A 22,445-nucleotide genomic window follows, 5' to 3' on the forward strand; every position below is an offset into this window, starting at 1 on the left:
GCACTGGCAACTAGTAATAAAGTTGTCAATAAGCGGCGTGAGTTGCCAATATCAGAATTCCATTAACATTAAAGTCTATGGGACGGGATTGGTTCCTGGGAAAATGTTGTTAATAGCCAAAAGTTGTCTTTATCAGGGTTGCTAATAACCGTCACCTACTGTGTATATATGTGTGAGTGTGTGTGTGTGTGTGTGTGTATGTATGTATGTATATGTATGTATATATATATATATATATATATATATATATATATATATATATATATATATATATATATATATATATATATATATATATATTAGACACACACACACACACACCTGTTCCCCTTCACCCCATGCTTTGCTTCCTGTTTTCTCTAACAGAGACACACACCCACTTCCACGTACCTCTGAATGGAGGTATGCTACAGTAGTACTGGCACAGGGCCTGGTTATGCAGTCATCTTTGGATAGAGCCCGGTATTCTCATTAAATAAAATAACAAGCCCCATAAACAGTTGCTGACTGTAGTAGGAAAGCAAAAATCACCATAGTGGCTTGTTACCATTGCAGACCATAACCAAGGGGTAAGAAGGATGCACTTAGTAAAGGACACCAGAAAAATGGATATTGGAAGCACTCTTTTCCCTGTATTAAAAAAACAAACAAAAAAACACAGCATCCCTGTACCATAAACAGTCATTTGTTTTTCTGTGTAGATTATTGACATATTAAAAAAAATAAATAAATACATTGCACTTTTCACATAACAGGAGACAGCAATGCCAGAAATTAGTTAAAACATCCTTCTTTCACTTCATACTGCCACAAACTATAATACATCCTCAGCACTGGCTTGTTCTACATGTTAGCATTGTTATTCAAATGACGCATGTGACTTCACACTTTGTGTATTGCTGCCTGGCAGCAGAAAAACATACAGAAAAATCCAGAACAGCACATACAGTAAAATATTTCTGATCCTATTAATGTTTTACAGTACAAGCATAATCGTTCCTGAATATACTTGCATGGTATTTAATGTGATTTTGTATTTACAGACAGGAAAACTGTAAGTAAAAATGGAACAGAAGTCTGTATGAGTAACACCACAAATAAATACAGCAAAACTTTGCAACCCTTAATCGTCATGAAAATTAAAGGTGTCAAGATATTTGAGAGCGAACATGCAGGAAACATCTACACTTTTGCATGTGTGTGTGTGTGTCTACACTGACCTATATACACACATATAAGGTAATGCAGAGAGAGGCTTTTGCTTGTCTTGTTGAATTTTGGGTTGATTGTTCTTATCCGGGAGAGACATCCCTGCTGCCCAACTACAGTCAAAGGCACAACAATGGGAAAAACAGTAACTCATCTCCTTCTGTTAACAGTGTACTGATTAAATTGAATTGGAATGAACCTGGCCAGTTACTAACCACAATATTTGTAAGTTGTTTGTCAGAAGCCCTAGTTTTAAACCTGGAACATGAAGGAAACACATGGCTAAGAGTCATGCCCTGATAAGGTCTCAACTTACTCTGTCCTGACAAGTTCTTATCAGGGCGTGTGGATCTTATTTTATTAATTTGTAATGTCAGCTGCAACAAGCTAAATGTAGCCTTCAATACAGATAATAATTTAATTTATAACAACCCCCACCCCTAAGTCTCTTTTTCACCAGCTGTTATCACCATAGGATTTTTTTTTCCCTGCTATGGCAAAACAGAGAGTTACGTACATTCAGTATGGTTTACAATTCATATCAATGGCAACCATAGCAATGTAATTCCCCTTTTCTAATTATCATGCAGACTCTCATTGCCTCCACTGCAGTCCTTTCTCATAAATGACAAAACTCTGTCATTTAACACACATACTGTACAAAGTCTCTTTTTGTCCCCCCTCACAATCCTTTCATCCTGTACCCAGCCTATGAAGAGCTCTCGGCAGGCTTGGGGGCAGTCTCCTCTGACGGTGTTTCACTAGAGATTTCTGTATCTCCATTTTCCACGGAGTTCTTGTCTGGGGCTTTAAACAACAAAAAAATTAGCATGTGTTCAAAAGTCTGTTAGTTCAACAAATACATTTTGAGCACTAACTGACAGGTCAGACAGCTGGTTTCAAAGACACAGATTAACACTAATCTTGGACTATCAAGTGTAAGGCTAGTGCTAACGGGTCTGTGAAACGAGTTGACTATTTCAAGCTAAGATACAAACAATTAAGAGAAGGCAACATTTATCTGAGAGAGAAGTTTTATTAGCAAGAAATAAAGGTCTTAGTTGAACTATAACAGCAAAAACAAAATATCACATCATGCTGCCTGCATTATGACTAATGCATAAACGCATGATGTACAAAGCCAAGAATAAGCAATGGCAGGCTATTACTGAGCTCCTAACTACAACAGACATACTGTCTTTTCAAAAGGATCAATGAATCTCTGATCTTGATCATGAGACGGCAAACTGCTATACAGGTTTAAACAAACAGTATTTGGACAACAGATTCATTAATACAGAAACAGGATGGAAACTCCAAAGTCCATTTGCCTTTCTAAAGATTTAACAATTAATCTACGTCTCACCCCAGAAAGTGGAGTGGAGGTACAGGTAGCGAAGCACTACACATTGAAAATACAGAAACTCAATCTGGCTGTTACGCAGCAGATCGTTTCTAAATGCATTTTTATATTTTTATATATATATATATATATATATATATATATACACACACACACACACACACACACACACTGTTTCAATGTGAATTAAAGTTATTGTTACTCTGTACATAACCACTTTTAGGTTAGGGATATTTAGTGTGTTCTACAGACAGATTTACCCCTCTGGCGGTCTGAGAGTCTGTACTATGATAAATCATATGTACCTTGCAATGGCCCAGCATCGCCAATGCCAATGCTGCTGTTCTGGTTGGAAGTTGACCCTTCTTCTAGCTCATCAAGGTACAAGCGGTAGCGTTGGCCACCGTCGTCTTCATACTCAACGTTTTCATCATCAGAGTCCACCTCCGGGGCCACGTACACCACCTCAAACTCAATATCGCCTCTCTGGAAGGACAGGTAAAACAGTGTCACACAGAAAACCCTTCCATCTAGTATTGGGATGATAATCAATAATTCAATAAGATCATGGTAAGTGTTTGACAATGCACACAATACTGAATTATTATAGAATTGCAATTAATCGGTTATCACGATGATCATCTATAAAAATCGCCATTACCGTCTAATGGAATACCACACATAATAAAAAACACAACATGCTGGTATTACTCTGGACTGTAGTGTGTCCATGCCTATAATTACACTTCAATTGAATGGTTTAGGTTATATATGGATTTGTGCTGTGCTTTGACTGGCTGGATCAAGTCTCACAATATTGAGCAAGAGAAATCTCCAATAAGTGGTGAACGTTAAGCAGTATGCATTTATTGTTAAAACAAACTGGAGTTTTGTTTCAGTTTTTTCTTATAACCTCTGAAATAGTATTTTGTTATAAGGCTTTTGTGTTCAAAATTATGCACTGCAGTACCTTTTGCATTTAAAAAAGTATACTCATTTTCTTGTTCTGAAGAAATTTGACCAGTTACATTTTATCACAATAAAAGCAGTAATTAAGAAAATATTTAGATGATTATCGTGATACAGCAAACCCATTATCGTCCCAAACCACAATTTCCTAAAAACAACTGCAGATTCAACAATGCTTACGTTATTCATCATTTTCATATTTACTCGAAACTGTTTTTGTATAATATTGTACTGAGAAAAATCCATAACTTAATGCAAGCAGTGAATGCTCTGTAATTAACTCTGATTATCACAGACTCCCAGGCTGGAATACAATGACCACTTATCATCCCTGTCTACAAGAAGAAAACAGAAGAGGCATAAAACTGTATCCAGTCTTCTTAGGAGCTAAGGAGTCCAGGTTAAGGAGGTGTGTATGTGACGATATGTATACCACACGAACCATCATAAATAGCTTGAGGATGTCATTTATAACCCCCTGCTGCTGCAAGTAGTAGCTGGACTGTGTCACTTGACAGCTAAACTTGACCTCTGATGAACTCTGGCATTCTGATGAAGTCGAGTCCACATAAGAATGTAGCAGACAAAACACCACATCAAATTATAGTTTACTATAAAAATGAACATAGTTGTGGATACTTTTATGCTGTGGCCTTAATCATCACGAAAACAAGTACTTCAACATTAACTATATGCCCTCCTTTTAAGAGTAACTCCTTTGGTTCCATAATTCGTATACAGAGAAGTCAGATCTTTATAAAACGAACAGCCTAACATGCAAGGAATATCAAGCAGACATATTTCGCAAACAGAAATGTTTTCCCACTGCTATTGAGGTTAAAGATAAGGGGATACAGATAGGGATTCTAAGGCTGAATCATCTCTTATAATATATAATAAGATTTAGCTAGCTATATTGCCAAGTATCCCAACTACATAAACTTTTTTTAAACCCACCTCCCTATGCACAGGGGCAGTGAACTGATGTGGACTGAAGGAAGATTTTTATACCTGCTGAGACAGTATGGTTACAGCTTCTTTGTGCTTGGCGTCCCTCAAGTTGATGCCATTTACAGCCAGAATGGCATCTCCTACATGCAAACCCCCACAGCGCTCAGCAGGCTGGCTGGGGTGGATCTCAGATATTAAAATGGGAACGCCATGTTCTTTACCACCCTGGAACAATGAAAAGGTGAAAAAGCAATTACAATAGCAATCAATCCAGCCATTTGCTTGTTCTATTGAAACCATTCTACTTAAGTAGTTTTGTTTAACACTAGAAGTGCACCAAGCTGGTCAATTTGACCGTATTGGGTTTTAAAATTTAAATTAAATTACTCTGCGTTCCGGAATGTAATGCGCATGCACGTCCATGACTTTTCCTAAATATATATTAGATATACTGTTTGAGCCGCATATTCATAAGAAATAATAATTATAAGCACATTTACCTAGAAGCGCCAAAACCAGCCATTTTAACCGGTTATTTCAATGCATATTTATTTATCAAATATAGCCTATAATCCTGCCTGTCCTTTTCAATACAATCATTCTCGTGATCAAGTGGCATCTACCTGTCTACATTCTTTGAGTGCTTGAAAAATAAGCCTCTTTGTGTCGTAGGTAACCCCCTGTGTATAGCATTGCAGGTTCATTCTCAGCTCTATGCACAAAACAGTGGCGATCGGAACCAATGGCAAAAAAAAATCCTGAGACAGTGGAATACTACAATGCCACAAAGTTCGGTGTGGATGTGCTGGACCAGGTGGCATGACAGTATTCCGTCAAAGGCGGATCTCATCAGTGGCCTGTGGCTGTATTTTATAACATTTTGGACCTGGTAGCCATCAATGCGTATGTTTTGTACAAGGAATGTACCGGGGAAATCTGCAACAGGAGGGACTTCATCTTGCAGTGAGCCATGGAGCTTCGGCAAGCACATATGGATCAGAAAAGGGTAGACAGATGCCCCTTCTGGCAGTGCTGCAGCCGCTACACCCACACTCAAGAGGAAACAGTGCCAGGTTGCAAAATGCAACGACAACAAAACTTTGGATTGCCTGCGTCGGTTGTGGAAGGGCGGTGTGTGGTAAATGCTCAGGGAAAGTGGAGAAGCGTGTATTGTGTGTGGACTGTACACATTAGAAAGCTGCCAGGTATGTAGGCTAAATAAATATGTTGTGTAAATATTTTATTGTATTATAGTTAGTTATGTTTTGAAGTAGTGCATTATATACTATTTTCGAAAAAAAGACCCTTTGATGTTATTTTTACAAACAAATAAAATGTTTACACAATTTCATATGCAGAGACCCGTTACAAAATAGTTACTAGTGAAATGTTTATTTTATTTATGTTTTATTTAAGTTTTTCTTGTTTTAGAACATAAAAGTTTCCCAAACGTAGCTTTATTGATCCCAGAATCTCATCAAGCAGCTTCTTGAAGGATCCCAGGGTGTCTGCTTCAGCAACATAACTGGAGAGTTTGTTCCAGACTCCCACAATTATTATTATTATTACTTATTTCTTAGCAGACGCCCTTATCCAGGGTGACTTACAATTGTTACAAGATACCACATTATACATTATTTCACATTATACAAATATCACATTATTTTTTACATACAATTACCCATTTATACAGCTGGGTTATTACTGACACTCCAAGACTGAGTTTACAAATGCACCCCTGATCAGATCGCTGCGTAGTCTTCTTTGTTCAAAACTGAATAGATTAAATTATTTTAGCCTGTCTGCATACGACATGCCTTTTAAACCCGGGATAATTCTGGTCGATCTACTTTGCACTCTTTCTAGAGCCGCAATATCCTTTTTGTAGCGAGGTGACCAGAACTGAACACAATATTCTAGATGAGGTCTTACTAATGCATTGTAAAGTTTTAACATTACTTCCCTTGATTTAAATTCAACACACTTCTCTATATAGCTGAGCATTTTGTTGGCCTTTTTTTTATAGCTTCCCCACATTATCTAGATGAAGACATTTCTGAGTCAACATAAACTCCTAGGTCTTTTTCATAGATTCCTTCTTCAATTTCAGTATCTCCCATATGGTATTTATAATGCACATTTTATTGCCTGCATGCAGTACCTTACACTTTTCTCTATTAAATGTAATTTGCCATGTGTCTGCCCAGTTCTGAATGCTGTCTAGATCATTTTGAATGACCTTTGCTGCTGCAACAGTGTTTGCCACTCCTCCTATTTTTGTGTTGTCTGCAAATTTAACAAGTTTGCTTACTATACCAGAATCTAAATCATTAATGTAGATTAGGAATAGCAGTGAACCTAATACTGATCCCTGTGGTACTCCACTAGTTACCTTGCTCCATTTTGAGGTTTCTCCTCTAATCAGTAAGTTAACCACTCCCTAATCCATGTGCATTTCCTTTTGTACTGCTCCTTTTGAAAAAAAATATCAATCATTTTGTCTTTCATTATCATATTATAGCTGTTTAAAAAGCTATCGGTTAAAATGACCGCTTTGGCACTTCTAGGTAGTTCATAATTCCGGCGCTTCTAGTGTTATACAAGTTATTTACAGTATTCAGACTTTTTTAGTTGAGTGAAGATTTTTTTTTTTTGTACAAACTTCGTATCTGTAAAATTAATTTAATCATTGGAAGCTTACAGCTCTATTTTATAATGGCCTTAAAGACCAGCAAACTTGACCAATAAGGGGAACAAAAAAGGAATAGTGGAAAGCATATTTTCCAAGAAGTGATAACATAAACAGGGTGGTGAATTGAGTAACTCACTGTAATGGAAATCCCAAGTCCTTCGTGATCCTCTTTAGCCAAAAGGACTTTCCTAATTGGTCCAACACCTTGAGTCTTCTTTAAAGCGTCTGTGTCCTGATTAAGCAATAAAGGGACCAGCAAGCAGTAAACATATTTTAATAACAAACACCCCAAGCCACAGCTGGAAATACAAAATTAAATATTTCTGTATTACCATGACCAACATCCACTGTATGTATGAACACGTAAAAATATAAGCGAGACACACATACAGACTTTCTGATATTTAAACATTGGTGTATTTATTAGGATAGAGTCATCACCACAAACATCTTGCCATACATGTACGCTAGATTGTGTTATACAATACAGTAGTAGAGCAGTAACGGTGGTTTACAATAATGGTTGTTAAACATTTAAGAGGAGATTTTACTAATGTCAAAAAGAAAATGCTTATTCAGTGTTCTAGGTTGTAAAATGTTTAAATATGGGCATCTTTAACTGAAGTATGCCATTACTGATTGCTACTTACGTGTCCAACAGGAGTAGGCGTGGGTCTTTTTGGGTCATTGCGACCTCGACATGCCCTAATGACCGTTTTATGCCGGTGTAGGTGTATTTCTGCTTCTAGCTGATTCCACAATTTGTCATGTGCCGGACCTTTCATATCACGGCCTAACAGCTGTATCTGCTGCACCCTGCACCAGGAGAGAAAAACCAAAAACCAAAAGAACTTGTGATGAATCCTTTCTATTTGTTTTGGTGACGTCTTTGTTCACTGTAAAGTGTTTATTGTCATCCTTGGTGACAGGAATGATGTTGCCATTACAGTATGAGGTTATCTGAATTATCTGCAGAGATATCAGTACTAACAGTTGGTCCACCTTTCTCGACAGCTGTCTGCAGTGGAATTAAGAAGCTGCCCTATTATTGGGCAGGCATGTTAAACAGGAAATACACGATTTACTTACCTTCCTGCCAGCTCTTTATCAAGGTATTTAGCTGCTAATCGGGCTCCATAAACCTCGGCTTGGAGAACAGCAATATGCCTTCGAAGAGCTTCGTTCTCCTTCTTCAGTAGCTTCACCTCAGACTCCAGCTTTGCTTCCTTAACCTTTTCTTTTTTATTTGCCTCCAGTTCTTTCTCCTGCATAAGAAAAAAATATATATAAATTAAATAATGGTGACTTGTAAGGTGAAACAGAAACCAAAACGAAATCAAAGATGGGAGAGGCAGAGTTTACAGGGAATACATATTTGCTGTGGCCTTTTCACTCTAGAACTCTACCTACGTAGTTGTTGCTTCTTGGATACTCTTGTGTGATGCAACTGCTGTTGCATTTTGGATAAAAAGAGATAGCAAATCAAGGCAGACATTTTTTTAAGTGATGTTTTATTCACCATTGCTTGTTATACTTGAATCACAACAAGTTGTGCAATTCAACAGTTTTTTGTTCTGGGGACAGAACACACAAAAGCAGCAGCCGGGTATAATAACAAAAGGACATACACATGACACACACTTCACTTACCATCTCCTCCACAGTTGGGATAGACTTAAGACAGAAAAGAAAAAAAGTTTTAAAGTTAAAAAGTAGGCAAAGTAAATATAGATTTTAGTCCTCACCCCATCTGCTACAACAGGTAATTGTATTGAGGTAAAGACAATAAAGTGTAAATAAAAAAAGTTTTATAAGAAGTCCCAAAAAATGTGTCAAACTTAATATGTTAATGAAAACAGTGATCCAAAAGGTATATCAACCAAATCAGAAATTACATTTACAAGAACATTTTATTTAAAATCGCACTATTTCAGAAAATGACACAGCAAAGATAATAATTCCAACCACATCTAAACCTTTTATGCCTTGGAGTAAATTTTTTAGTAAGTCTTTAAATGTTTTTGCTATTTGGTGTTTCTCCTTTGAAAGTGAAGTATTTTGAAAAGTCAAAAAACGTAGAGGCTCCCGAGTGGTGCATCCGGTAAAGGCACTCCGCTCCCTATAGCGTGGAGATCTCCGGTTTGAATCCAAGCTATGTCACTGCAGACTGTGGAAGGGAGTTACCAGGGGACGGCGCATAATTGACCAAGCGCTGCCCAGGCAGGGTAGGGGTTAGGTCAGCTGGGGAGTCCTTGACTCACAGCACACCAGCGACCCCTGTGGCTTGCCAGGCTCCTGCAGGCTGGCCTGTAAGCAATTCAGAACTGCGTGGTCCTCCGACGCTGAAAGTTCTGGATATGGCTACACGACAGGCTTACAGAGTGAAACAAAGCGGACTGCTGATGGCACTCGTTTCAGAGGATGCGAGTGCTCGTCTTCGTCTCTCCCGAGTTAGTTCAGGGGTTGCAACGGTGAGCCAGGTTGAATAATAACTGGACATTCCAAAACTGGGAGAAAACTGGAACATTAATAAAAATAAATAAATCAAATCTACCAAGCTATTGGCAGCCAAAAATTGTACTTTGCATTTAAAAATGGCATCAAACTTGCTCATCTCTCAAGCTGCAAGAAAACTTTTTGTAAAAAAAATGAAAAGCGACAGATTACACAACTAGCATACTGGTAATAAATAATATTAGAAAATGCAATAGGCACCCAATCAGTTGACACGTGTCAGACAAACTTCCGGTCTAGGTCAACATATCTGGTTATTTACAGTATGTTCACCTTGAACTAGACACTTCTAGCTTTCAAGTGATGTACGTTATAATCAGGGATCCTTGGAATCCGTTTGTTGCGGAATAACACGAAGAAATGCAGATTTTCTATGTTTTTGGAGATTTTGTAGTTTTACAATTGGGATGGGGCAAAAAACATGCAAGACTTTTTTTGTTTAATTGATGATAACCAAATCAATACAAGTAATATATAAGCATTAACACGGCAACTTTGCTTTAAATTTACGTAAACATACCTGTCTAATGAAACTGCTTCCGTTTACTTCAGTATTCAGAGCTGTTCAAAGATGCCGAGAACAATAAAAACCACCCCTAAAGATGAGGTCAAACGAGTTTGGCAAGGACAAATTTCACATCGATGGTAACGTGCTGTTACACTCGTAAGTAGACATAAACTGAATGCAAGGAAACGTAAACAAGATGAGGCCGAAACAGCAGGGCCATTGAAAACACTGAAACAGACCACTGTGTTTGGATCTTTGCATTCTTTGCACACACACTCTTGGGTTTGCATTTTACAACTGCCAAGGAACAGCGTGAAACTCTTTCAGAGTTTGTCAAAATGTGTGTAAAGCCGACATTCCTCTGTACAAAGTGGACCAACCAGCAGTTCGAGATTTTTTTCAGGAGGCACATTAGGGAGGTGGTGCCATTCCAAAGTTAGACCAATTGTAGCTGGAATGCTGCAGCTCTATTTTAACAATAGCCGTCAAAAAAAAAGTATGTTGTTTGTTTGTTTTATTGATTAATGGTCCTGTTAAGCTTGTAACTTGCTTAGAAATTAAAAGTGTAACATTTTTATTTTATTTATTTAGCAGACGCATTTATCCAAAGCGACTTACAGACGTTACACTGTAATACAAGGTTACAGTTCAAGAATAATTAAAGTTATAAACTCAAATACAGCATAGAGACAAGTGTTACAAGAACAACAATAAATACTTCCTGTGGTTTTTTTTTTGTTTGTTTGTTTTTTTAAATCTGAGAATTTTTGCAGAAAACTACCATCCCTGATTATAATGCAGGAAAGATACATATTTTGACTGTGTAGGACCCCTTTACACGGTTTTGCCCATTTTAATAAATGATGTTTTTAACACAATGCTGTGTTTATACCCACCAACTTGGCTTTGATGCAGCTTGAGTCGACATTTTGCCCAGTCTTAGAATGGAGCTGCAGCTGGATGGCATGGAGCTGCAGCAACTGATCATGGACTTCCTTCTCAAACACACTCTTCTCCCCCTGTGCCTCGGACAGCTCAGACTTCATGTCTACTACCTGGGCCTGTGGGACATGAAAGAAGCAGTCCAGTCATTTGAGAAGCTTCTTAAAAGAATTTGTAATAGAAATTAATAACTAGATATTTTGAGATTCACTTTCATGAAAGAGAATAAAAAATAAACAGTAGACTGCACTGTCCAAGTAGTAACAAACCTTTTTTTTTTTAATGCACCCAAATTGGGTTGCTGGTAATGTACTTTAGTGAATCAGAGACTGGTATTAAATGATTAAATTTTGTAATTTATTATTTTAAAAGCTCCAAGTCAAGGTATACAATAGCTTGAGTACAAATTAAACATTCTACAGTATGAGGAAATGCAGACATTTTGAGTTAGACCTAACCCCAACAAAACACAAACCAGCTCGAGTCTGAATAAACAGAATGAACAGGAGAATTGCACTTTTTTTGTAATCTTTTTTTTTTGTATTATTATTGTTGTACAGATATAGATCACACTGCATTAGACATCTGCAACTCAGTTGCGTCTAGGGCTGTGTTCGAAGGTTCGTTCGCTAGCCAGGAATTACAAGGTAGTTTTAAACCTTCGAAGGTTCGTCGGGCAGCATTAATCCACTGTATTTTTTTCTCTGTTAACAGAAACCGTTTGCCAATGTGTGAATACTATAAATCACACGTTAAATGTCACTCATGTGCAAAATCTGATCTTTTGATTTGTACAATGCCTATTACTTAAACAAAAGTTGGTGTATTAAAATCCACTACCAAATCATTATACGTAGCAACTCTATATGGCGCCGCTGCCATGTATGCGTGTATGGAGCAGGGTATAGTATCCAAAGCACTGGGGGGGGGGGGGGGGGTTACCTATAGCGGTTGTAGTGCTTCAGTAAAATATGTACTGAATACCTAGTGTACAAGACAATGTAAAAAAAGTGCTATGGTAGAATATGTTTGAAACATACAAAATATACGCTAACACTAATATTAATTTAAAAAACTGAGCGTCCGCCCCTCCTCCTCCAGCTTGTGTTATCCAGGGGCAAACCTTTCATTTCTTCATTCACCATCTCGACAGCAAAGCGCTGTATAGCGTAAACTGTATTGAAAGAAATGTCTCAAAATCACTCTGCTGTTTGGGATTATTTTGTTAAATGCCCAGACGACTACAAGAAAAGTTGAATGTAAACTGTGCAAGCGACTGTTCATGTATCATGGAGGCACAACCAATCTCCGGGGTCACTTGACAAGCGTAAGTTCATATTATTATTATTTTTAATAGCAGTAAAATGTGACTGTGACGGATAACCTGCTTGGAACGGTGACTGTTAAATTAAGTTTTGTTTTGCCTAAGTCCGCTGCAGTTCTTTTAATTGGCAGTTCCTTTCGTTAAGTACGTGGAAAACTACAAACCAGTATGTAATTCAATGTTTGCGTAACATTATTCAACAGGTTTTATTCGACTTTATGATGCAAAATTAGTTAATTGTACAGGATGATGCAAAATACCCCCTTCTGCCCCAATAACCTCACTCCCCAACCCCCCAGAAAATGGCAACATAATATATAATTGAGAGAGAGAGAGAGAGAGAGAGAGAGAGAGAGAGAGAGAGAGAGAGAGAGAGAGAGAGAGAGAGAGAGAGAGAGAGAGAGAGAGAGAGAGAGAGAGAGAGAGAGAGAGAGAGAGAGAGAGAGAGAGAGAGAGAGAGAGAGAGAGAGAGAGAGAGAGAGAGACACACACACACACACTCTCAAGTTCACCAGTAGCAAGTCCTATCTTGAACTGGATGGGGTGGTACAGGAAAACAAATACCTAGCAATCTAATACCACTTCTAGGTTCTGGTTTTAGTTTCTCTACCCTGTGCACCCCAACGAAAAAGGGAGTACAAACTTGTTCAACCTGCACTCTATTTTGTGTTTTGAGAATTGTGCATAACTAACAAACGATTTGCTAGTAGGTTGTTAACACCACAAAATATTTTCTGTTATCTTTTTGGTGTTAAATGGACAGTTTAAAATAGGAAGTTTTAAAAAGAACATACATGATATTACACAGTGCAGTACAGCCAGCCTTTTGAAAATATTTCCCTAACACACATACAAAGCAAGCAACAGCCTTTTACAAAACATTCCATGTTATCTTAAAACCAAAATATCATACTGCACAGTAATTTGGCATATTGGATTTACTTAAATTGTTTTGGAAAACGTTTTGGAAGCTGCTTGCCTGAACTAAATATAGCCTATTTAGCATGGTGTAATGTTTGTGGGTGTTTATGCAGCTAAAGATAATCTTGAATATGAAGGCTTAATAATACTGTCTAACAACAATGTGGATAATTGACATTTCAGCTCCATCTGATCATTACAGTACACAAAAGAAAGGAGTCTGAACATGGGCTTCTTTTTAATGCATCTCGTCCAGATCACGTGGTCAGAATTCCTGGATACACTGGCAGGGAAATTTTATTTATTTATTTACTTCTTAGCAGACGCCCTTATCCAGGGTGACTTACAGTCGTAAACAAATACATTTCATGAATCACAATACAACCCATTGATTCCCAGACAGCAGCCAAAAAAAAAAACAGTGTCATTAAAAACTCTGTAATCTGACAACAGCTTATTAGAAATATCTTCTATACCAGTAATACTCATGTGTGGCTTAGTCCATTTCAAATCTCGACAGATATTTTTTGAGGCATTGTATGCTTTTATTAAAACTATATAAAAGGAGAAACTTTACTAAAGATTCTCAGCAGGTTCTTGCTGTATGCACAGAACAACACTGGCCATTCACTGCAACAGTAGCTGTGCACCTCTCTCCTCTAGCAACCACAGCATACACAGGTTGATTTTTATTTATATTTTTGTTTTAAATCTACAATGTGCACCAAAAGAGTGAGTTCCCTTGTGAAAGAATAGCACTGTGGCCCCAGATGTTATTGGCTGAAAAGATTCAGAGCCAGGGAAGCTGCAGTTTTAGGCTGTCGTTCACATTTATTAACATAAAGAGAATAAAACAGAAACAAACAAAACAGGGCATGGGGATTCACTACACTGTTACAAAAACACAGGTCAAACACTCACGCCAAACTCCTTTCCCCCAAAGGATTTGGCTACCCTTATATACATGCAGCCATTCCCGAATTAGCACTCAATTATCTAATTGGGAAATGGCCACATTCCCCACCTGATTGTTGGCAGGGACAGATTTAACCCCATCCCTGCCAAACTTAGTCAAAATGCCCATATTTACACCTGCAGGCTTCTGCCCTGCCACAATCCTACTTCTACCATGATGCTAATCTTAAACGCTTGAAATCAAGCACTGCACTCCAAAAGCACTGCTGAGTGATACTTGATGGGCATACAGCAGAGAATAAAATAAGCCGAAAAATAGCTTAACTTACCATGTTACCACTTAGTTTTACTAAATTGACCACCTGCTACACCACCGAACAGGGAATACAAACAATAACTTAGAGTGTGCATCGATGTCCCAATCGTATGCTGGGATACTATATTGATGAAGACAGAGATACGTTCCGTTATACCAGATGTCTTCAACCCTGGTCCTGGAGAGCTACTGGGTCTTCTGGTTTTCATTTCAACCAAGCTCTCAGTTACTTAATTGCACCAATTATTGGCTTCATTAGTCAAGATTAACATGTGTTCCAGATCTTTAGCCATTAATGATGTAAAGACACCTAGAAAATCTGCATGACTGGGGCTCTCCAGGACCAGGGTTGGAGATCCCTGGTCTATAGAGTACAACAAATCTCCTTGTAGTCCTATATTGTCAAGGACAGCTCAAGGATTCTGAATCACACTTTCAGGAACAGCTCTAGAACCTGAAACTGAGAGCCTGCACCTGTTTAATAACTGCAGAACACTAAGACACAATGACAGGCAGTGGCTGTCATTGTGTCCAAGCCCACTGTCCTGAGCAGGTGTGTCTACGGGGTGGGCTGGATTCCCATGGGGGTGGAGCCTGAGCACTGCAGTGGAGAAGTGTCCATTTATATAGGCTACATTTTAAAGATCAACACTGGAAGGTACTTTGTAATACTGTAGATCTGTGTTGATTACTGGGAAAAGTCAAAATCTTAGAATGAACAGGTTTAAACAAACAGTCAGTAGTTTCCTTAGGAATGGCACAAACAGGACATAGCAGCTGCAACACCAAATGGGACTAGCGCTTCTCAGGGAAGTTTAATTTATGACAAGTCTACTGTATCTAAGGATCAATTCAACTGAAATGTACAATCTGATTATTGTTGGTGATGACTTACAAATGAGTGGAGCAATACCATTAAAGTTAGTGCTGGGACGAACAAGGGATTTTCATGTTTGGATATTAGCTCATCATTTAAATTTGTATTAGTTTTTCAAAAAGTAATAAAAGCCACAAATGTGGAAATGGGGTTGTAAAATGAAGTTTCTTATTTATTACATTCCACATAACAGAAAGTCGCAACAAAAAATATCAGGGCTAGAAGTTAATTTTTTAAGGCAGCAGTGAGGATTTGCTACCTGCCTAGAAAGTAGGTAGCAAAATGGTCTTATTCGGTAGAGGATTATTCGACTACATTATATATACAAATAATTAACCTACCTACTGTTTTAAATAGACTGAATAACCAAAACTATCACATAGTAGGCCTATATTTAAAAATCAGAAAGTATTTATTGAAACCACCTTGTGCTCAACTAAGTAATGGAACTAATGCAATTCTTTGTTGAAATGTATTTTGTTTTATCCTTAAGTTCCACAAGAATGCAACCGTATCTGTCATCTAAGCATTTGATACGCCATCAGTACAGATAACCAGGTTATGTTTCATCGGTGCAAATTAAGTGGTACGAAATGATCCTCTTATCTGTCTTCAGTTGTTGACTGAGATTTCGGTAACTAACAAATCATACACGCCAATAAAGCGATTAAAAAAAAAAATTATATATATAATATATATATATATATATATATATATATATATATATATATATTGTATGACCTATAAATTATAAGGTTACAGCCACAACTGAGCTGTTTTGAAAATGAAAGCTAATTCCACCATGGTATCGCTACATTTAAAAGATTCATGCAACGTGTTAACTGGTTTGTTCATAAATATATATGCTCGCACCCTGCCTTTTCATTGCATTTTTAAATGTTGTACAATTTTGAAGAAATTAAATAAGTAATAACAGAATAAGGGATATCCACCAAGGTTTAAAAAAAAAAAAAGACTGGGATCATGGTAACGTTATAGCTAGCTATTTGCTCCTGTTTCCCCCCCCCCCCCCCCCCCCCCCATAGTCCGAATTTTGATAAAGTAATAATTATCTACCTATTATGTGTTCATTTTTAGCATGGATGAAACCAGGGTTAACATTATAACAAAATAATCTCCATGACAGATTAAATTAGTATTTTATAGACACTGAATAAACTTAATATCCTGTTAGGTCATTGCCTGTTATCTTATAAAATCTTAATGTTTTTAACAGTTATTTAAATTTGGTCTATAAAATAAACTTCATACCTTTAAATTGTACGATTTGCATTGTGAGGCGGTACAAACCTCAGTCATCTATAAGGAAGCTCTTTAGCAATGGTTTCCCGCTTTATGAAAGACACTTATAATGTATGTGTTAAAAAAACTAATACCGGTAATGATGTACGTGTCCACTCAGGGTTGGTCATATAAACTGCAGTGTAAGGTATCAGAAAAATGCTTCTGTATAAAAAAAACTAGGAGCAAATTAAGAGTTTTGGGTAGCAAAATGCTATCAAATACTGTACATTAATTTCAAGCCTTGATAATATATACAATCTATATAAAAATCACTACATAATATTTTCAGGAAGTTGGGTACTGCTTAAGAGAGGTATTTCAGAATGACGTGTTTGCCTTTTTTCGGTCCCATGAGATTCTGGCTCGCTCTAAAAGAAGCACTATGCATTTTTGTCCCAGATGGCGTTCCATAGAGTTCACTATGAATGCGCACACATTTTGGTTTGTTTACTTTTTGCTGTCTAAAACTTTTATTTATTTATTTTTTTTTAATATATATTAATCTCACATATCACACAGAGCTTTTTCATTTGCCTTTTTTTTTTTTTTTTTTTTAATTGTCATACAAATTCTGGTGACGTGGTAAATAAGTGCAAGGTATTTGTCATTTGTAGCGAATTCGAATATCTGATTTTTGTATCCGAATACATATCAAAACGTATTTGTTCGAATATTCGGATATTAGTCCCAGCACTAATTAAATTTGATGACTTACTGCAAGTTGCACAATGTTGCACTTCTTAAATCAATAAACATGTCTCGCTAAACAAAGAACTGTACACAAATAAGTGCTGCAGCTACCCCTATTACAGTGTCTTTAGTATTGCAGGAAGGGGTATGTAGCAGTTAACACAATTTACAAAACAACGTTATGGTAAGTACGGTAGCTGTGTTGTAACACAGAACAACTGATAGGCTTTAAAATGTTACAGTAGCACTATTCTTATAAAGTTGTTTAATCAAACATACACACTGTGTAATTGTAGACGGAATTCTGGTAGTCTCAGTCTATTTTCAAAAAACACCATTATCAATAGCTGCAGGGAAGAACTGAATGAAATTACTTTAACTAGACCAAACTTATTGAGATCAATCAATTACCAGGAATGACATGAGCTTAGCCGGATGACCTCCTCTTGTTTGTAAATGTTCTTATGTATTATTAAATTACATATCTGGTGGTGTTTGTAGGGAAAACAAAACACACAGTTTAAATGATAAAGTGGGACACTCAAGTGCCCTTACTATTTTATTCAGATGATACTCATTTAGAAATGCTTAAAGTGATTATCCAACACTTCTTAATTGACTTTCAATTACAAAGGTGCTATAGACTGCTGTGGATCTGTTGACTGTGGTTTCTTAGGCAAGTTCGTTTTTCAGTTGAGATATTTGGAAAATTAATGAATTAATTGAGTAAACAGTCAAGATAAAATACTGCCTCGAAAAAACACATCAGCAGCAAAATCTTTCTACCCCAAGAGATTTTTTTTTTTCATTTTATTATTTTGCTGCTGCATTTTGCCACTGCAGTACACGACTGTAAACCAACCAGAAGCTGGCACTGGATTTGCATCACACGTCTCATGGCGTGAAACCTACAGCTTTGTGCATCCCGGTCTTTATACAGCAATGTAATTGCACTATTTCCTGTAACCTGATTCTATATCATATTATTAATAAAGCTAACTCTTGTAGGTATTGTTTAACTGCCTCAGACTGACATAGGTCACCATGGAGTGATTTTTTAGGTTTTCATCTCATAACAGCATAGTGTATTTATATTTATGTCTAGCAATAATGTCTGAAGTCACGCTGAGATTGAGACAAAGCTGAAAATTGAGTTGTCTATGTTACCCAGGGCATTCTCCATTAGAATTAGGCAAACATGCTCTGTACCAAGACATATTTCAGTGGCTGAAATCAAATTCAGTGATTTGTAAATTCAGCCTCAAGCTATTTTTTCTATTTAGTTAATTACATTTTTACATTAATGTATCTATCTAAAGCAACCTATCCCTGCATACAAAGCACACTAAAGGGCACTAGAAATACTCAACACTGGGTTTCTACACCAAGTACTTTGAATTTAAAATTTGCAACAAAAAATGTTCAGAATGAGTAAAACTGCTTCATTGTTATTGGGCTACTGATAAGAAAAACAAGTAAGGCAAGCCTGTCTTGAATAGCACCTTTGTTGTAGCTAACACAAAAGTTTCATAAAATGTTCTGTCATGCACATCCATCTATTATAAGTGTGTAAAGGATACAGACTACACAATTTCTTTAAAAATGGAAAAGGCAGGGATTCAAACCCACTATGTTCCTTTACACTGAAACCATTGTTTAAATTATAGATGCCCAATTATTCAAGAAAATTAAAAATGAAATTGCTTGATGTTGTATGTCAAAGTGTATGAAATGTCACTATATAACACATTGTCTTCTGAGTATTAGTGCAATTGTCCACTTTACTAAATGCCTTCTCTCTGGAGAGGAGGGTCTTTACTCTCAATGTATTGAGTTGTGCAGATCTACCAAGAGATGGCACTAAAGAGCACAAAGCGCTTCATGTGCTTCGGCTCAGTGAATCTTTTTCAGAACCAAATGATTCAGAGGGTTCAGTAGTTCAGGAGGCTTCACTTTTCCCATCACTACTACCTGGAAGGTAAAACTGTCCCCACCACTTCACTGTTTTCTTTTTTTTTCTTATCAATGATCTATCAGCTGCTTCAACTATAGATTGACATACTTTCAATCAGTAACATGCTTCGGCCCAGAAGACACTGTTGTGGTGAAATGACCCAGTAAGTGCAAATGCAAACAGATAACCTTTTCACCAAATTATTTTGTTAGCTAAAATTACTTTAAATGTGCTGTCATTAAAAATTACAAATCCCCTACATCACCTTGGAAAACTACTACTGTATATCTAGTGTTGTTGAAACCTACTGGACCACACATTTCTTCAAAATGAAAACCGACACATAAGCATGGTTGGCATGGGACTAAAAATCAGGTGTCCTTGGAGTTGGTCAAAAGCTGAGAACTTCTAGTAACTGTAAAGTAAGCATTACAGTACTTTTTGGTATAAAACTGAACATTGTTGTGGTAAAGTCATAATCCCAGTGTAGGAAAACAAATATAACCTGTTTTTTTCGCCAAAAGTAACTGTCATGAACAATGTAATTGTGATAATCAGTTATGAAACCAAGAACATGTAAATTATTATTTTATACACATATCATCCCTCCATAAAATTGTATTACGGCCTACTGATTAAACTACTAATACAGAATTAAATAATACATAAAAAAAGGAGTTAGTATCCCCTTACCAATCCTAATGAGACAGTGGATGAAAGAATGCAGCTCAGCCCCTACCATTACCTCGAAGACAAAGGCAAAACAATGAAGACACACACCGTTAACAATGGGTTTACAACCCTCTTTCTCGAATAAAACCACTGACTTTGTTAAAAAGCAGGAGTGTAGGAAAGAGGCGTACTGTATCTTGTCTTTGATAGAACGTGTTTTGTAAATCAACACAATGCCAACAGAGTCGTGAAGATCAAATTTAATTAAGTTAGAGCTGCCAGGCGCCTTATTCATTTGCTTAAATATTAAATGTTTGAAACAGAGAATACGGATGTCTCCTGGACAGAAACATTCGTGGAAGTGGTTTGTCACGTTGACAAAGCAACTACCGAGTCCAAGCATAGTTAAACCAAAGTTGATGCAACGCAATACAGTAGCTCTGATTTATTCCAGGACAAGATGCTTCTAATACTTTTTGTATTTGTAACTGTATGTATTGCCGTCTTCTCTGAAATAGGGTAGCTCCAGTTACTTTCTTTGAGAAATAAGAAACCACACTTGCCGAGTACTTCGTATAAGACAAAGATTCACAGCCAGTACATTGATAGGTGGCTTTAACTTAGTTATGTTACAGTACAGTAAATGTCACATTTTCTATGCTATACAGCAATATGTTTTTAGCGGGAAGGGAGATTTGTAATGTTTACATTTGCAAATATGTCAGGAATCCTATTGCCAAATATATAACTATGTGCTATGAGCGCAATTTCACAATAAATAGAGTGGTGTGGGAAACATAGTTTTAGTGTAGTAGAAATTAAAAAAATAATAATAAGTATGAGGTATTAAGGTAAATTAGGTGTCATAACTGAGGTATGTAAATTAATAACTGATAATTTCTTGTTGGGCAGTCGGCGAAGGAGCCTCAGCAAATACACCGCCGACCCATTTGAGAAGGAGAGAATTATTAGGAGTGAAATGTTATTTTGTTTGTTTGTTTTACTTTTTTAGATCTTACCTCTAGTTTGTGATTTAACTGAAAAATGGTCTGCGCTTTGTGGCAGAGCTGGGCGAAGCAGGAGCTTAGGCTGGTCATTTTCTGACGGCCCTCATATGTGATATCCGCCTGATCTGGGTCGATCTCTCCAAGCAGCAGATCCACGTCCACGAAAGCCTTGTCGAACTCCTTCTCGAGGACCTCCAACCAGCGGAACATCGTCATGCCCGAGCCGGGTCCTGTGAGCGCTGAGCCCGGGGAGGCCGAGTAAGAGGAACCGCCGCCAGCCGACGCAGACATCACTGCAGCCACTGCTATTTTAACTGACTACAAAATAATAACAGTCCTGTATAATATGGTTTAAGTAGGTTTGTTTTAACTGAAGAATGACAGAAAAATACGACTGTTGTCTATTTAAATAGCCCGTACTCTATTATCGTTATTGCAGGATCCCTCTGGCTTCTGTGGACCAGGAAATCACTATAGGTATCGGGGATCGACTACATTCCCTGCCACCTGTTTGAAAAACGAAGTCAGAGGCAATCGAACTCGGTTCTTACTCAGGCACAGATCTGCATAATTTTAACTGTAGTCACTAGCATATTTAGCAACATTAATGATTCAGCAACCCGAAAGAGTCGTCGTCCCCGTCCCCCAACATTAAATTATTAGAAGACATTACCCATATGTAATTTACATTTTTTTTTTGTAACATTCTGGTAACTGGAGATCTAGACTTAGTTATATTTTGTTTGTCATTGTTATGGGCATTGTTTTTATTGTATCTTTATTAATAATTGCATTTGGAGAATAAATATATACTTTAATATACATAACCAAAGATTCCTTAAAGTAATTGTAGCGAACAGAACCACATAGATCCCACACAGATCTCAATTGTGCAGTTTTGAAAGAAACATGTGTTATAGCAAACATGTCTTTATTTTAAACATGATATCTGGTGCTACTTTGGGTTAAAGGAAGCTATCAGTTTCTATGCCTTTCTTTTGGGTTATCTGTTTGCAATTGCACTTCCGGGGTCATTTAATCTCTTCAGGGTCTTCTGAGTCAAAGCATTTTTCTGGAAGAAAGCATGTCAGCCAATAGGGAAGCAGCTAATTGGTTAGTGACCTGAAATAAGCCAGTGAAGGGGTGGGGACAATTTCACACCAGAGGAAATGAACCAGGAAGTGCAAGCCAATTCAATAGCACAGCTTATGAACATCATTTTCTTTCTTTATTTATTTATTTATTTATTTCAAAACTGCACATTTGAGACCAATATCATGAATGGATATGTATGGCTGACACATGTTATGGAACTA

General features: G+C 37.2%; 1 protein-coding gene across 2 annotated transcripts; it reads right to left on the reverse strand.

Moving 5' to 3' along the window:
* Window positions 1-610: 610 nt before the first annotated feature.
* LOC117411556 (Golgi-associated PDZ and coiled-coil motif-containing protein-like) lies at window positions 611-21,677 on the reverse strand. Of its 2 annotated transcripts, XM_034019198.3 has the most exons (9): window positions 21,142-21,677; window positions 11,103-11,267; window positions 8,835-8,858; window positions 8,274-8,449; window positions 7,835-8,000; window positions 7,321-7,416; window positions 4,553-4,717; window positions 2,878-3,058; window positions 611-2,016 (listed from the first exon to the last, which is right to left on the reverse strand). In XM_034019198.3, exons 1-9 carry the CDS (start codon window positions 21,418-21,420, stop codon window positions 1,919-1,921), a joined length of 1,350 nt encoding a protein of 449 aa, XP_033875089.1. In that variant the 5' UTR covers window positions 21,421-21,677; the 3' UTR covers window positions 611-1,918. The 2 variants fall into 2 exon arrangements, with proteins under 2 accessions (XP_033875089.1, XP_033875090.1); XM_034019199.3 differs by lacking the exon at window positions 8,835-8,858 and having other exon boundaries at window positions 21,142-21,676.
* Between the last annotated feature and the right edge of the window lie 768 nt (window positions 21,678-22,445).

Source organism: Acipenser ruthenus, chromosome 6, assembly GCF_902713425.1.
Source record: "Acipenser ruthenus chromosome 6, fAciRut3.2 maternal haplotype, whole genome shotgun sequence".
Taxonomy (NCBI): Eukaryota; Metazoa; Chordata; class Actinopteri; order Acipenseriformes; family Acipenseridae; genus Acipenser; species Acipenser ruthenus.